At 37.2% G+C, this 18,018-nt stretch overlaps 1 protein-coding gene across 1 annotated transcript in view; it reads left to right on the top strand.

Moving 5' to 3' along the window:
• Positions 1–951: 951 nt before the first annotated feature.
• Positions 952–18,018, top strand: part of SGCG (sarcoglycan gamma) — a gene marked incomplete at both ends in the record, with an annotated part of 62,750 nt that continues 45,683 nt past the window's right edge. Inside the window, one exon of the mRNA XM_080363934.1 lies at positions 952–1,146. Coding sequence (XP_080220060.1) covers positions 952–1,146 — 195 coding nt within the window. The remainder of the gene's footprint in view (positions 1,147–18,018) is intronic.

Below are 18,018 nucleotides of genomic sequence, written 5' to 3'. Positions count from 1 at the left end.
GGTTTTGTTGGTTTTGGGCTATTTTCTTGGTTGGTTGGGGTTTTTTTGCTTTGTTTCGTGTCAGTGGAAATGAGACAGATGTTGCTCACTGTTGTTCTAGATAAAGAGTTTCAGCCACTGAGATTTTATCCTCTTGGCTGAAACTGTAAACTTTAATCAATGATTTGAATCTCTGTGCTGTAAAGGCAAAAGTTAGTGAATATTGTCATGTTTTAAGGAAGTACAAGCTGGTAAGATTTCTTCAAATTCAAAGAATGCTTCTTTAAATAGTATAATATAAAGTGAAGGAAGTTGTTTAAACCCAGTAAGTGTTGTTTTTATTGCTAATATATCTTTAAATATGAATAGCAGACAAATTAAGAAATCATTATTTCCTTTACATTATTAAGAACAGTTTCAGTTCTTTATATACAGATTCTGAAGTTTAATATATTTTGGCATTCCAATGATACACAGTTAAGTTTTACAACAAAAACAATGCATTTTATTGCTGAATTAAGGAAAGAATATGTAGAAGTGTTTTTAAACCTGTGCTTACAAGGTACCATTACCACTTGTAACCATTTTTACAGTAAAATAATATTGTTCTGTGAGCCACAGATTGTTATATGATCCTATGAAATATTGTGTGATGGGAGAATTAGAATATTATGAAAAACAGGAGGAAAGTGTTGCCTTTCTATGTAGGATAAATTTAAGCCTCCTGTAAATGGCAGTTGATGCAGTTCATATATTTAAACATCACATTGTGTGCACCAAAAAATAAGATGTAAATATAATTTGAATGGGACATGATGAAAATGCTTTCCAGATAAAACTTCATAAGAGCCTATAGTTTCTAGTAGCTTGCTGTTATAATTACATCTTTGTATTTTCCTTGAGTTTTTATATAAATATTTTTACTTTAACTCAAACAACTAAAATGTTCTTTTTTCTTTCTTTACATAGCAGATGGTCCGTGAACAATACACTACAACAACACCAGGCACTAGCCTAGAGAGGCCGAAGAATGAATACATCTACAAAATTGGAATTTATGGCTGGAGAAAGCGTTGCCTCTACCTGTTTGTTCTCCTCCTGCTTATCATCCTAGTTGTGAATTTTTCTTTGACAATTTGGATTCTTAAAGTGATGTGGTTTTCTCCAGTAAGTACCTTCCTTTCATTTTCCTTTTTTTTTTCTATATTCTCTTCCCTGCTGCATCACTTTACTTAATTCATATGTACATCAGCTTCTCTGTATGTAATAGATCGTTCTTTTTTCTTCCTTCTCAACTGTAATTTCTGGTTTCATTGGAAGTATATAAGAAATATCTATCTTTGAACATATTTACTGATCTGTAATCCCCGTAATAATCTTTAAAATACTGCCGTTGATACCTTATCTTGAAGTCAATTCTAACCATTCTAAGATAATGTGTTTTACTGTTGTCTCATAGTTTGTGTTTAGTTTATATTTTATAAATCTGGTTTCTGTCATTCTATCTCATGCAGAATTCCTTAGTGTTAAAATATTACTGACATTTGCTGGTTTTTCGTAGCTTCCTTCTACTGTTTATCAGCATCTAAAATTTAACAATTCATTTGCCCAATTAATTACAGTTCAGAGGTATTAATAATTATCACTACTCTGTGCTTGAGGCTAAGCAGCTATATATTTTAATTTTTATAATGTAATTTAGCATGTAGTAGATTAAAGTATAACTTTGAGAAGTCTGCAAGGTGTGGCTTTAGTCAGAATGTGATAAAATGCATCAGTGAATATTGAAGCTAAGGTTATTTGTTCCTACCATGCAGGTGTGATACACAGATGATGTAGACTTGCTACAAGGAAAACAATAGTAGTAAATTCCTACAGGTCTACCCCTGCTACTGGATAAAGTGCTATATTAAAGTTCCCATTATCAGTTGTTATTGTACCTCTGTCACTAAATTAAAGGGCTTTTTTTCTTCATGGAAGCATTTCTGTACTCTACTTTCTCTTACTATAAAGTAGGTTAATTTTAAGTGCTGCTTGCTAGTGTAGTTACTACTGCTTGACTTCCCATCAAGTTTCTTCCTCCACATAAATTCTTTTCAGCACTGTAACTGTCATACAGATTACAATGCAGAACATCTTAGATCACATATAATTTTTCTGTTATGCAGTTCGCATGGAAAATGTGCACTTAGTGACTGCACATCGTGAATCACAAAGAACACGAATAACTGTTAAAATTGTTTATCCGTGTGGCTCAGGTTTATATTTTTTAAGGAGTTTTAAAAATTATTTACTATTGGTTTGTTTTCGTTGTACAAAGCTGGGTATTTCTTCTCCAAAAGCAGTCAGGTCTAAAAAACAGCATCAGAAACTCCACTTGTAGAAGCTCCTGTCTCCTACTAGTTGTCTCTGAGGAAGGCACCAAATGCCTTGATCTGCTGAGGCTCAGTGTCCTCCTACCTCGGCATCGAGAGCAGTGAACAGCTCAAGCAGCGCGGGTTTACATTCTCCCCCAGGGTGGAATATGAATTGAACGGTTATAAGAGTTTTCCAAATTCTCTGGTAAATAATCTGTATTTCTGACATACCTAGTTAGAAAGTGACTTAACTGTAATGCCTTCGGTCATTTGGGATAATTTTAGGGAAATATCTATATTTCAGATAAATATTAGCTAGAAGGACATTTGTGCAAATTACACGTGTATGTCACGATCCTCAGCAAAAGTAAGAGATCATTAAGAACAGAGAACTTTTTTTGCTGGGTATTTTTTATAGTGTATCTGTCAAGAAAAGAAGTCGCTCTGAAGATACCAGAAATATCATCCAGAGAAGCACTGCTAGCCTCTAAGAAAAAGTACATGGGTTAACTGCATGTTTAAAGTCTGGAAGTATAATTGAAGCATCACAGTCCTTTCCTGTGTCTAAGGAAACATTGTTTGTAAAGAATGAAGGTAACAGTTGTAGAAATTACCAACGCTATCATCAAACCCTTTTCCTCATGGAATTCAGCATTTATGCCTCCAAGTTTTTGGTTAGTGTTTGAAAAGGAGAGGTAACGATTTATTCTCAGGAATAAATTTTTAGGGTTCTTGAGTTCCAAGCTCGACAACTATTTGCTTTTTAGGAAATCTATTGTTTCATATGTATCCTGCTTATGCAATTAAACACACCCATTATTGGGAAGAGTTTTAAAGTAATTGCAAAATATTATCCTATGCAGTCATCAGTTATTTAGCAAATATTATTGTCAGCTGTGATAATACTTTTTACATTTATTAATTATGTGTTCTGGGTATATTATGTGGAAATTATACTACTTATTATGTTTAATATTAGTAATAGATATTGTATTTTTAGCTAATACTTTAAAAGTATTTGGTGCTAGTTTTTAAAAATGCAGTAAAATGTTATCCCTATTAACAATATTAGAATATTAATAGCTAATAAAATATTAACAACTTTTCCTCTGTAAAGTAATACAAGAAACAAGTTGTATTCTTTCTAAGGTTGATAAATATATTTATAAAAAAACATTATAAAGATTCTTAGAGGTATCTTTATAGTACAATTCTGAAGAGATTTTATGCTAAAAAAAACTTATAACAGTGTTATAGTATCCATTTTTATTAGAAAAATAGTTTTGCAGTGTACCGCGTAGGGTTATTGATGCTTTACTGATTGATCAGCATAGTACTATAGCACAACCCTTTTCATGAGCCTACTCAAAGCTGACAAAATTGTTATTTAGACCTTAAAGTTTATTTTATAGGATGATGTGGGTTTTTTTCTGTAAAGTATCCTTAAATCTTTCACTAAATAATCACTTGCAGTATACAAAAATCACATGCTATGTCTATTCATAGATCCAGATTAATAATAACGAACTATGAAGAGAGTTTTAGCAAGATCTGGCATAGAATTAATCCATGCACATTTCTACTGTCTCAACGCAAATAGACAATGTGATAAATATTAGCAAACAAGCTAAATTGATAAAGGAGAACGTGAACCAGATATAGTCATGTTGCAAGACAAATGAATTCTAATATCCTTGTAGAAATGTGGATGATGAAAGATGGAGGCTTTTCTAAACTCCATTGTTTAAGAGGCCTTCAGCATTAATTGAACATGACTAAATTGAGCAGAATTTTGTATCATTTCAGAAAATCTAGACTAAAAGGGAGCAACCTGAACAGAAAATATATTTCTTTTCTCATACTACCCCAGTTACGTAACATATGAGCATTCTCAAGTTGTGTACATTGATTTGCAGGTATCAGATATGCCTCATTTTTCCTTTTTTCTCCAGGAGTCTGGAGGAATGGGCTCTCAAGTTTTTGTGGGGGTGAGAGAAGAAAGCTGTTCATTCATTATATTCAGCTGTTTTACAGAAGACGGGATCAAATAATTATGCCTTGAGCTTGGTGAATAAAATGAAATAGAGTAATTTTAAAAGTAGAATTAGTTTTTTATGAAAACCAGAAAGTTTGGGGGAAAAAAAAAAAAAAAAAAAAAGAGGTTGGGTTTTTCCCTGGCCAAAACATATCAAAACTTTGCATGAAATGGAAATTCCAGATTTTGTTTTTAATGTATTGAGGCTTTCTGAGAACTAAAGGGGACTGCTAGTCCTAAGAGTGTAGAAACCGAGAATCCTAAGGGATTTACAGCTTCAGCAGCATGAGGATGCCAGATAGGGTCTGGTAGGTCTGAAAGAGTGGAACTTTTAACATCGCTGACATCTGCTGAGAGGACAAACATGGCAGGGTAGTGGCAGTGAAGATCTCTAGAGGGTGTCACAGATAACTTATGGATCTGTATACTGGACAATGGAAAAAGCAGCATAGAAGAGTTGGAAGCAAGAACACGCTACAAAGAAGAGATTTGGAAACATTATCTGGGCCAGGAAATGTGCCAGGCTTCGTGTGTCAGGAAAGCAAGAACTTAGCTTTAGTTAAGACTTAAAAGGGACAACAACGTCTACAAGGTGGGCTGCATCCATGGGTGAAAAAAGAACTGTCTGATTCTCCTGCAAAGTCACGCTCTGCCATGTTTGGAATGTTATGGAGACTGGGGAGATCCTCAGTGACTGGGGGGACGCAAGGGGACGCAAGTGTTGCACGTGTCTTCAAAGAGGCCAAAAGGAGAGTCGAGTAAATGATGGGCTGCTCAGCCTCACTTCAGTCCCTCGGAAAATGATGGAGCAAGTCCTCTTGGAAGACATTTCAAGGTCCAAGAAGGAGAACAGGGTAATGTGGAACAGTCAGCATGGATTTACCAAGGGTGAATGTTGCCTGACCAATGTGATTACCTTCTATGATAAAATGTCTGGATTTGTAGGCAATGAGAGGGCACAAGATACCATTTACCTTGACTTTAGCAAGACTTTTGACAGCCTCCTACAATGTTCTTGTGCCCTAGTTAGAATAGTACAGCTGTGAGTGGCGGACAACCAGACAAGTGAAAAAAAAATGGCTGGGTGGTCCGGCTCAGAAGGTAGTTATTCTGTGTCGTACTCTACATGGAGGGCAGTAATAAGTGTTACAGGGGTCTGTCCTGGGTCTGGCCCTTTTTAACAACTTTATCAGTGACTTATAAGAGGTAACAGAATGCTTGCCAAGTCTTTGCAGATTATACCAATTAGAGTGTGCCATTCAGTACTTTAAAGGCTTGGCCTGACATTAGAGGAGCCTAGACAGGCTGGAGGAATGGCCCATTCTTATGAAATTCGAGGACAAAAGCCAATCCTGCTCCTGGAAAGGAAGAGCCCCTGGCACCAGCACATGCCGATTCTGCCTGGCAGGAGGCAGCTCTGTGGAGAAGACCCTGGGCATTGGTGGGCAGCAAGATGGGCATGAGCCAGCAGTGACCCTGGCAGCAGCAAAGGCCAACAGCATCTTGAGCTGCCTGAACAGGACCAGAGCCAGAGAACAAGAGAAGTGATCATCTGCCTTTACACAGCACTCGTTGGACACGTGTATAATACAGCCTCCAGTTTTGAGCCTCCCAACAGAAGACATATATTGACAAACTTTAGTATAGTTTTTGTTTTTAAGTTTTGTCTCCTGGTTGGCCATCTGATGTTGGCTAAGACAGAATCTCCTTTTTGCTATAAATAATATTACACTAATTATTTCCTCTGAAAAACTCATTATTAATCTTTCTTATGCTTCTGACAAAGAGAACAGAAATACTTCACAGGAAAAAATACATTCGTTTCCTCTTTTACCTTGTCTTAATTCATTAAAATGACTCTGTAATTTTTAAATGGTCCACTGGCTCTTAGCGTATAACATTTTAATTTCAAGTCCATCAGTTACACTAGACTAGATGCTATCATATGAGATGAAAATTCATCTTTCTAGACAGTATTAGATCCTAAAATATTTAACTAGTAAAATGCTGAATGTATTGAATGCAAGAATATGTCTTACTCTCATATTCCTTTTCCAAATCGTTACTGTGGAGGAAGAGAAAGGAGGAATTTTAATACAGGACTGCATCAGCCCTGCTGAGTCCTGCAACCACTTGTTCTTAGTTGACATCAGGACCTCCTCACATGGTCACTGTTTATCGTTGTAGACTTTATTCGTAAGACGGTCACTTTTGAAATTTTGGTTGTGTTCGTGTCCAATGGTGATAATTTGAGTGCAAGAATATTAGTATACCTAGATCTGTTGGACAAGTGAGGCAGAATATTTGAGGATCTATATTTTGGGATTTGATTCTTAAATTATTTAAGTTGCTCCCATACTAACTGCCCAATATACAAATTCCATATTGACATGACTGTGCAAGGCTGCATAACTGGCAAACAATTTGGAAAAGCTGGACAGTGTTCAGCTAATCTGTGTGATAATATTTGATACAACAGTGAGCATATGAAAGCTTTATCGAGGTTAGCTGCTTGGTAGGAGGCATTAACAAGAGGCTTTTGTCAACAGAAGATCTTGTTCAGAAACCCGATGTTTATTCAGCTATATCATTCAAGTTATGCTGCATTATCGTAACACCAGAACAGCAATGTACCAGAGATTATTGCTAACTTTTTTAGCCTCTGAAGGTGGTACCCAGATTTCCATGGACACCACAGCTGTCACAGTCTCCTGGAATGAGAAAGGTCAAGGCAATTGTCCTGTTTCATGTTGATTAGGACAGGCAGTCATTAAACAGGGGTGTTTCCCAGGATAACTAGTTGCCTTTCTCCAGTCCAGAGTTTGGCATGAAGGTTATTCTCTGACAAAAGATTGTAAGCACAGTATGAGTAGGAGGCAGATAGGTTGTTATAGTTTTAGATGCACTGTCAGTCAAACAATCTGCACTCAATCCCATGTTCTGCCATGCATGTTAAACCTTACTTAGATTTGAGTAACTAACAAGAGGAAAGTCAAGCCCTAATTCTAAGTCTTAGAATAGCCTGTGGATCACCTTATCATGACAAGAATGAACTTGGTACATGGAGGACCACAAACACAATGTCCAGTCTGTCAATGCGTATTCTAAGCATGTCCTTCCTATGAACACCACAAATCAGAGAATCATAGAATAGGTTGGTTTGGAAGAGCCCTTTAAAACCCATCTAGTCCAACCCCCCTGCAATGAGCAGGGGCATCTTCAACTAGATCAGGTTGCTTAGGGCCCTGTCCAGCCTGGCCTTGAATGTTTAGCCTGCTCTTGTGCTGGACATAAAGACATAGGCAATGAAAATTGGGAAGGTCACTGCACATTTAGGCTAGCCAGTCGTCTTTACTTGCAGTTTCTCTTTTATGCACAGCTGTTTCTGGCGCTGGAATAAATAGGACAGTTGCTACAGTTGGACAAACAAATACAAATGGGGTTTTCCAAATACTGTTCAGAGCAATTTTTTTCTTATGGCTTACTTGTAATTAGTGAGTGCTCTGTATATACCCATATACCCGTTCCCAGAAACTTTTATCACAGACATCACTCTGTTAATCTTCATGAGTTCTCATGGACAATAATTAATATAGACACAGTATTAAAAATAATTTTTAATTATTTTCCAAAGTTTTACATAAGACAATCCTAATTGATTTATGTTTAATTATATAAGAAAATGTTGAAAACTTAACGATATATAATCTTAAAGATTGGACTAGATGATCTTTTGAGGTCACTTCCAATCCCTAACATTCTGTGATTCTGTGATTAGTAGGCTGATAATTATACCCATCTAGATCTATAAATATTATATAGATTTTATAATCAGAAGCTAACATAAACAACTATGTAAGCACATGAAAAGTTCTGGCACCAAAGGTGGAATGGGCTTACTTAAGGAAGTATGAAAAATATGGAACTATGAATGTGATGAATAAAGAAAGCAAAATTTTAACTGAAAATCAAGTAATACTTTCTGACAGTGAGACTTACCAGACTGTGTAATAGCATGCCTTGTTAAATTGGAGATGCCCAATCATTTGCAACATTTAAAACCAGACTAGACAGCAATAAAAATGTACGGTAAAGAACACTCTTTCACAGCAAGAGTTCTCCTTCACTGCAAAGACATACACTAATGAACTTGTACAGCCTTTCCATGCATTTTATCGTTAACAGTGTATGCTTCATGGAATTAGTTGTCAGTTGAGATTGTTACATTTGTAAATACTCAAATGAAATAAAATATTTATTTAATTATTCGCATATTCTTATCTTAAATTTTACTAAAATATTTTCATGTCAGAATAGCAATATTCCAGTTTCTACTCTGAATAATCCTGAACAGCTGTATTTTGCTATTTTTCCATTAAGTTAAAACAAAATTTGCCTCCAACTAGGCCACATTTTTTCCCATTGTCTCTATCAGATGGTGTATATTTAAATATTTAATGCAAAAAGTAATAGCTGAAAAGAAAGATATTGCTATACTTATTGCAGAAAATCTGTTATCAAGGCAAGTGAGACTTCTCAGTACCATGATATATACTTACATATATATAATGTATTTTCTTATAGCATTTGGTTAACCTGGATTATTTTATGAATCAAATCGTGTATGTAAAAGAGTGTGGAAGAGCACTTGTTTAAATGAAAAAAAAAAAAAAAGCAACAACTTTGCTGTTGTTGGAATAATTTATATTGATAAAGAGTTAAAAAGCCTAAATACAGTGAGATTATAATGTACATGCAAGTTTAAGAACTTTGGATCAGTGAGCTCAGAAGGGCTTCTCATTCTGCTTTCCTAGTTTTAAGTTCTATGTGGAAACTTAAACAAAGCTGCTTTTGGCAAATCTGCCAAAGGAAAACCAGATGTTCTGGTCTTATGATCTGACTACCATCTTATTTTCTGAGCCTTGACATAATCAGTAACTTTTTAACATTCGGCTGTGTGTTTTCCTGGGGTTTTGGTGTATATTTTTGCTCCCAGGAGCCAGGAGACCTGTTGTCCTGTAGGAAATAGGAATGATGAGTGAGAGACATGGAGAATTTTACAATTTGTATAGTTCAGGACTGACCTGAAAAAGTTCTCTGTCCATAAAACTCATTCTGTTTTTTCTAGTGCTATGACCTGACTTCATAAAAGAAGTTAAATCACCCTAAAGATTTTTAATGTATATTTAGATCATCATATACTCAACAACACTTTAACCAAAAATCACATACTCAAAAAAAATCTACTGTAGCATTTCTTAGAATAGCATAAGTTGACAGAGAATGGTTGAGGTTGAGGACACAGAATCACAGAATCGACTGGGTTGGAAAAGACCTCAGAGATCATCGAGTCCAACCCTTGGTCCTACTCTAGTCTGTTTACTAGATCATGGCACTAAGTGCCATGTCCAACCTCACTTTAAAAACCTCCAGGGACGGCAAGTCCACCACCTCCCTGGGCAGGCCGTTCCAATGCCTGACCACTCTCTCCGTAAAGAATTTCTTCCTAATATCCAGTCTAAATTTCCCCTGGCAGAGTTTAAGCCCATGCCCCCTTGTCCCATTGCTGACTGCCTGGGAGAAGAGACCAATCCCCACCTGGCTATAACTTCCCTTCAGGTAGTTATAGAGAGTGATGAGGTCACCTCTGAGCCTCCTCTTCTCCAGACTAAACAACCCCAGCTCCCTCAGCCTCTCCCCATAGGTCCTGTGCTCAAGTCCCTTCACCAGTCATGTTGCTCTTCTCTGGACCCGCTCCAGCACTTCAATGTCTCTCCTGAACTGAGGAGCCCAGAACTGAACACAATACTCCAGGTGTGGCCTCACCAATGCAGAGTACAGGGGAAGGATCACTTCCCTTGTCCTGCTGACCATGCTATTTTTAATGCAGGACAGGATACCATTGGCCTTCTTGGCCACCTGGGCACACTGTTGGCTCATGTTGAGCTTCCTGTCAATTAGTACCCCCAGGTCCCTTTCTGCCTGACTGCTCTCCAGCCACTCTGCGCCCAGCCTGGAGTGCTGCAGGGGGTTGTTGTGACCAAAGTGCAGCACCCGGCACTTGGCCTTATTGAACTTCATCCCATTGGAATCAGCCCACTTTTCCAGTCTATCCAGATCCCTCTGCAGAGCCCTCCTGCCTTCCAGCAGGTTGACACTCCCTCCCAACTTGGTGTCATCAGCAAATTTGCTGATGATGGTCTCAATCCCCTCATCTAAATCGTCAATAAAGATGTTAAACAGGACTGGACCCAACACTGACCCCTGGGGAACACCACTAGTGACTGGCCGCCAGCTGGATGCAGCCCCATTCACCTGCACTCTCTGGGCCCGGCCCTCCAGCCAGTTCTTAACCCAGCGTAGAGTGCACTTGTCCAAGCCACGGGCTACCAGCTTTTGCAGGAGTATATTATGGGAGACAGCAAATGATGCTGATGACAACAAATCAGCATTTCCATAATGTGAGACCCAGGGACTTCCCAGGTGCCCAAGTGCCCATGGCAGTGCTGCTGGCCCTCTCCTGCTCCAAAGCCACATTCCCTAGGAGTGCTGGTGATGGGGGCACACTGTCATGTGCCTACTCTACAGTTTAGTACCTAGAGTCAAGCCCAGCCTACTGAAACAACCACAATATGGAGAAATTTAACAACTTGGGTTTAATTCCTATTTCTGTGCTCCGTACACAAATAATTGCATATGTATTTGTGTACAAAATCCAGCCGCCTGGTCAGAAACTTTGTGCGGAGTTCCTCAACTGCCATTTTTCCATGTGGGACACAGAGGATGCATCAGTTTTGAGACTGAAACTGGAATGACCTGAGCCTGCCAAGCTCTGGTGGAAATCAGTGAGACAGAAAAGTCACCACTGTTCTCAATGGCTGCCCAAGACATACGTTGTTTACATGGTTCGTATGTCATGTTCCAGTTCATGTCTTGTCTGTTGTGCTGCAGCTAATGAGTGCCTTCTGTTTGTTCCTGCAACATCCATCACAACAGGACCTCCATCCAGATTGAGACCTGTGAGCGTGATAAGATTAGGAAAGAACAATATAAATACTATATAATAAATATAAATACTATAAATATTAAGTAACAAGCAGTTTCCCATTGAACAGACTCAACCTCTCATAATATTAGTCCAAGCTTAAAAATCCATTCTTCTAAAATGTAGAGATCTGGCTGCTCTCAGGAGTATTAATATTGAATTATACCTTTGGAGTTTTGCTGTTTTATTGGTTCTTTCTTACCCCACACAGAACCTGTGTTTCCGTATAGGCTTTTCATAGAGGACCAGTATGTAGAAGACATGCAGAGTCAGAACAGAATGTATCACTCCTCAAAAGAATCATACAATAGCCTGTGTCTAAGCTGTACCACCATTTTTGTTTTCCTTGATGTAAACTAACAAGAAATCCAGTGGTTTCTATGATCTTTTACAGGTCTTCAAAGACTTTGAGATATTTAATAAATATCTTACTAGTAGCCTTACAACTGTTTTTACAAATCCCCAAGCCTGTGAATTCTAGAAGCACCTGACCACTCCTGTGATTTCTTCCATTCCTTTTTATCTAGCATGTTTTTTCCTACTGTTAGTCCTTCACCTTAAGAAACCTACCTGCCCTGGCCACAGAACTAAATGGAAAATTTTTACATTCTTGATTCCTCAAAGGCCTTCCACGGTTCCATGTCAGATCTTCGTGCCTTTACCTCCTTAATGACCCAACCCCCACCTGTTTTATCTGTTCATTTTTTGTTCTAACAGTTGTCCTTCTTCCTTTTCAGTAAGCATCCAGGTGACAACTTCTTATATATTCTCTGTACATCTTACAATGGTCTCATGTATTTTAAGATATTTATTTTTCAGCTTTTAAAATTTCTTCCAGTTAAAAGCTGTCTGTGCCTCAGTATCTGCTCAGACAAAATGACTGTAAGAAGTCATGTTTCTCTATACTGAAATTGTCTAATATGTAGCTCTACCAACTGCTTACTGAACTTTTTCAAATATACATTTCTGTATACAGAAAGTTGTGGGCAAATTGTAATTTATGGAGGTATAATAATAAAGAATGAAAATGCAGTTGAGTAAAAACTCCTCAATTACCGGTGCTGGGAAATATGTGAATTCCCCTAAAATTTTCTCCTGACTTTTTATGTTGAAAAATCTATTTCAGGAGTGCAAAACAGTGTTAGTTTTCAAAATATTCTTGTTTCATCTTTAACCAAACAAAAAGTATACTATCTTTGAAAATGTGGGATCAGGTCCTACCTACAGACTAGGGCATGGATTGGAAATTGTCAAAAATTCTGAATGTAACGTGACAGGAATTGCAAATAGCTCTCACCCTTTCCAACTTCGTATTTCATTTCTTTGTCATTGATGTTACTTTTTTAGGTATATTGTATAATTAATTTATACATGTTAAGCTGTCAACTTGTTGATGTATAGAATATATTTATGCCATTGTTTTAAAGACTATATTATTTTCAGTGCTAGAGTAGAGCTTGCTGTGATAGGGAAAATGGAAAAAGTGTTTTCCATTTTGCTTAATAAGACTTAGAAAAATGCACTTATCAATAATATCACTAGACAATTGTCATAGTAGGTGATTATATTTTTATGTGTAAAATCTCTCTGGTCACTATAAATATTTGCACCATGAATAAAAATATGGTCATGATAGCATTTGGTAGATGTAACCAAAACTCTGCTTTTAGACCTTATTTAATCAGTAATACTAAGATGAGAGAAAGGCTGCGTAATTCAAAATGAGGTTGGGTTGTTACTGAAGATGATCTGTCTTTTACTGCAATGTACTGCAGTGGTTGACTTTTAATATGATCATATCATTTTAAAATAAATTTGCTTGATAGCTGCAAAACAAAACATAAAGTAAAGTATTTAGGTCATTCTTTTTCACACAGAGCTGTAGACGTCCTCAGCAGTGCTTTGTGAGGGCTGAAATGTCTCTTCGTCCTTTTTCCATCTCACATTTTTGTCATCTTGACTATTTAGACAGTCAGTTCTGTCAGGATTGAGATGCTTGTCACTGTGTGCTTACAGAAGGCGTAGAGCACTGAGACCATAAGATGAAATGTTCTCTAGTACAAATGATAGGATTTACAATATTGAATCAATACATAGTCTGTGTTATCATATACACCATGCAAATATCCCTGATTCCTCACAGCAATTCAAGAAATAAACATTATGCACTGTTGTTCAGCAGAAACTCGTTTTCACAACTTCTACAAATCAAAGAAAAATATTTAATTCCATTATTTAACTACGTTGCTTAACTATAAATGTTAATACAATGAAATTAATTAACCAATTTATTAAAACTCAAATCCTGAACAAATACTTGTAACAGTGGGAGAAGCAGTGCATTTTTCTAATCTTGAGTAAATCAGTCACAGAAATTGTAATGCCAGATGTAATGGTATTTTTATTAGCAGAGTATTATCCAGCTTTGAAATGTCTGTCTGTGCAGCACAGAAACAGATACAGAATTTGGTCCTTTGCCAAACAAGGAAACAAAGCTGTAACTAAAGCTGTTTTGAGAAGCTATTTTTTCCTCTTTAATAATACATATTGTAATTAATATCGTTATTTAAGAAAGTCTGTTATTCTATATATCAGGACAAAGAGGAGCTGAAAATTTCTTGGAAGTATGCATCTTAAATATGAATCCTGTCTTAGGAAAGAAATCTCATCTAAACAGATGGTAATGGTATTATGAATTTGCATCTTTCATAGACATTTCCTTACAAACCTGTTGCGTTCAAGACTGCCATCTACTTTTCTAGATCGTGGAATATTACCTACCCACTTTCTAGTCATATACGCAAAGAGTGTTTTAGTCTGTGTCCAGCCCTAAAGCCATCTGAGACCTACTTCTATACCGGGAGTGCTTGCTGTTGCTACGGCTCTGATTTGACCAATGTCTTTGACAGAAAAGACTCTGCTGTCGCCTAAGTAGAGGAGTCTGATAACCTTCTCAGCCTGAGCCCAGGAAATAGAGTCCTTGCAACACAAAATGAGATGAGGCGTCAGTAATGTTATTATACCAAGCACGTACTTAGCTCCAAAATAGATATTGTAAGTCAAACAGAGGGTTTCATCAGATTCATTACCAATCCTGTTTTGCTGATTGCTCTTTAACAATCTCAACCCACAGCCCTATTATCTCAATGAAACAGTATGCTCTTGTTTGCAAAGCAAGTTCTCTAAATAGTAGTTGCTGCAAGAAGTACTGCAGTGAAAGCCGGATCTGTAAAGCCATTAATTGAACTAGCTTTGGGGCACAACAAATGATACCTTGGTCTGAACTTGCCAAAGTCTTTCCCTAGGCTGGCCTAAAAGTAGGGTGTAAGTATCCTGTAAGTAAGAAAAGGTGTTATCTGAGTGGAAATGCTGCATCCTATCTAGTCTGAAGTTAATATCATTATTGGTTCCAATCAGCAATTACAGTATGTGTAGGCTTCTACTATTTGGAAAATTTGAATATTCAGGTAGCAGGTATTCCAAATCAAACATGCTATTAACTCCTGAGTCAGGAGCTAGTTCAATGCGAACTGAATGCTTGAATAAATTTAGAAACTTTGTTGCTGGAACCATGCTAACATATGGATATGCCTGTCTTTCCAGCATTTGTTCTCTCCCCAGAAGAGGAAAATACACATCTTCCTGTGCAGCTACTAGCTGATACATAGACCAGATGTTTAATTTCCATTTTTAAGAGGAGTCTGAGGACTGGAATTGCTTAACGTGAGAAGGTGCAGAAACAGTGGTGATATAAGTACCGTTGTTGATCCAATATAGGAAGCCCCCACCTTGATCAGTTTTTGTGTTGGTATAAAATGCGCAAGCTACAGTTATTGATTGAATTTAGATGATTAGAAATACTCATCATAAACTGAATGAATCTTCCTTGTCCTCATCCTAATTTCTAAGGACCATATGCCTACAGCAGCAGACATCTATAGTATTATATTGACTTGGGTGATAAATCCCAAATATATCATCTGATGCTCTTTTGACTCCATAAGTCAAAAACAGCATGAGGCTCAGCTGCCTGAGAGCAAGTCACTGTGAGCACAAGAGCCCTACAGCTACAGCTGCTTACTTCCACTCTTGGTAGTCCCCCAGCAATGTGTCTCTCTTTCCAAGTGACTTTTCTGGTCCTGAGACAGAGCAGCAGGTCCCACTATGACAACAGGTGAAAAAGGGAAAGGTCTTGCATCTCGTTTTAAGAAGACAGGTCTTTAACACTAGCTATACCAATCCTGTCAAACTTGCTTTATCCAGTCTTGCCTATATTTTCCTCAACATAGATACTCATAGCCAGAAGAAGGCAGCCATACCACCAGACCCAGCAGTATGGCGTTTGGAACTTTTTGGTCCTGATGAAGGACTTGGTCCTTCCATAGCTCTCTGAAAGAAACTTAAGGACCTATCAACAGTTTGTGGACATACCGCAATTCTCTACTGGCTTCGTGGAGAAAGGAACTACTTTTTTCAAAGGAAAAATATTTTACATTTGTTTTGTCTAGAGCCTAAGAGAATGATAACTCATCCAAGATGGTCCTTCCATCCAGATGCTCCACAGCACAATTAATCTTGCCTGGGATTCTGGTAGTGGTAGCTTGTTTCACTTGTTGCAGGTGGTTTGGAGTATCCCTATGTAGTCAATTTGCTGAAGAGCTGTCAAATATCCTTTAGACCATGATTTCTGAATCAAAGAGCCTTTTGTTGAGCTTTTATGAGGCTTGAACCCACACCAAGAGCTTGAATTCCTTGTAGAAGGCCTGGTCTCTGTTTCTACAAGCACTTACCTCCTCAAAAGCATTTTCAAATGATGAAAAATGCTGCTTCTGCAGTTGAAGACATCCTGTTACTCCAATTAGAATACACCTAGCAGTTTTGAAATGAAGACTGGTCATACCTTTGTGAACATTAATGCTAAATTGCATCTTTGGTGCATAAGGGTTTGGCAGCTGCCAGTAGTTCCCATGCCAGTAAACTCCTTGCAGCAATAGCAAAATCTGCTTAGTGTCTGCAGAGAGACCATTTCATCCTCCTCTTCTATACAGTTCGGTCTCTGCCTCACTGGGAGCTTTGAGTGATTAGAAAATACTGATCTTGGGGTTATATGCACAACAATGTGTTACAACTCAGGGCCAAGCACACTCAAGCAGCAGCATCAGGATAACAAGAATCCAGACTGGCCATACATCTTCTATGTTTAATGAAGCTTTTTTTTTTTTCCCCTAAAAAATAGTTGATTGTATAACTGCATCAAAGTTCATGTCTAACTGATATTTGGACCCTTTCCTACAGTCAATAGAAATATTTTTACTCAACAATTAGAATAGGAACAGAATCGGATCCTTGAAACTGGAAGCATCAAGGTTGTTCCTCACTGAGGGAGTCGCAATACTCAGGAAATAATATCTGGCTTCTCCTAAATGGTAATGTAAGAAGCATAGTGGTTGTTGAGAGAACATTATGTGCAACTATTATACTCCTCCTTTTATGGAACCTATCATTGAATCTCAGTGCATTAGGGTGGTTGTTTATCCTAAATCCCTCTCTTTTATATTCCATGTAACTTCAATTTGCCCGTTATAAACAGGAGATAATAGAATTTCCCTATCTCACAGTACTGCATAACTCAGTACTTTTGAAATCTTGAGGTGCTCAAATATCATGATGCTAAGGAAATGATAATTGCTTACAGTCACAATGGTAATAGAAGTGAGATTCATTATACGAAATCCACGTTTTTGTTGTTCTCATGCATGTTACAGAGTTTATCTGTTTGTCATCACAGATAGTCACTTTTGCAAGTAACCCAAGTCAAAATTTCCTTGTTTTTGCACTTGCCAAGTGGTCAATGAGATTGGATAATGAGGCTCTTATTCAAATATGTGAGAATGTGAGCTTTGTGTCCATGCTTAAATGAAATATTTGAGGAAGAAAATAGGACATACTTGAGAACATACTTATACAAAATAATCCTGAGTGATATGACTGGATTTGCTGAAGAATAAGAACTTATTTATAAGTTGAAGTGCTAAGTTTTGTGACATGGCAGATTATTCTTGATGTCAACGACATTCCTTTGTCTATATGGCATTTTTAGAATAATCATTGTTGAAAAATCTGAATCCATTAGAAAGAGTATGCCAAGTAAATGGAATAATCTTCTTTTTCAAAATCAATTATAGCTTTTTGCCTCTACTAAGAATTTATTCCTGGCAAAGCCGAAGACAGGATAGAGACTGCCACCCTGGGGTTTTCTAATTTTCCCTGATCTGCTTCGGAGCAAGAATCAGTTGCTACTTCTTCCTCTGCCTTCTTTAATCTTAGTATCATTTTTATACTTACTCTATAATAGACTGTTTATTTAGTTCCTTATATTCCAAGAAAAATATGCAAACTGTGTTTAAACCTGATGGTTAATATAATGTACTTTCACCAGATGAGAAAAGGCATGGGATCAGAGCTATAATGAGATTCCTAAATTTAGTTAATTGAGACCCATTTGATAGTGTTATTTCTTTAGAATATCCTGATATTTCATGTCATATTTTTTCAAAAGCGTTTATTTTAAAACCTTTATGTATTTATGATGTTGAAGTGAT

Source organism: Nesoenas mayeri, assembly GCF_963082525.1.
Source record: "Nesoenas mayeri genome assembly, chromosome: 1".
In the NCBI taxonomy this organism is placed as follows: Eukaryota; Metazoa; Chordata; class Aves; order Columbiformes; family Columbidae; genus Nesoenas; species Nesoenas mayeri.
The sequence above is the reverse complement of the archived record's forward strand: the minus strand, read 5'-3'. Positions and strand labels throughout refer to the sequence as shown.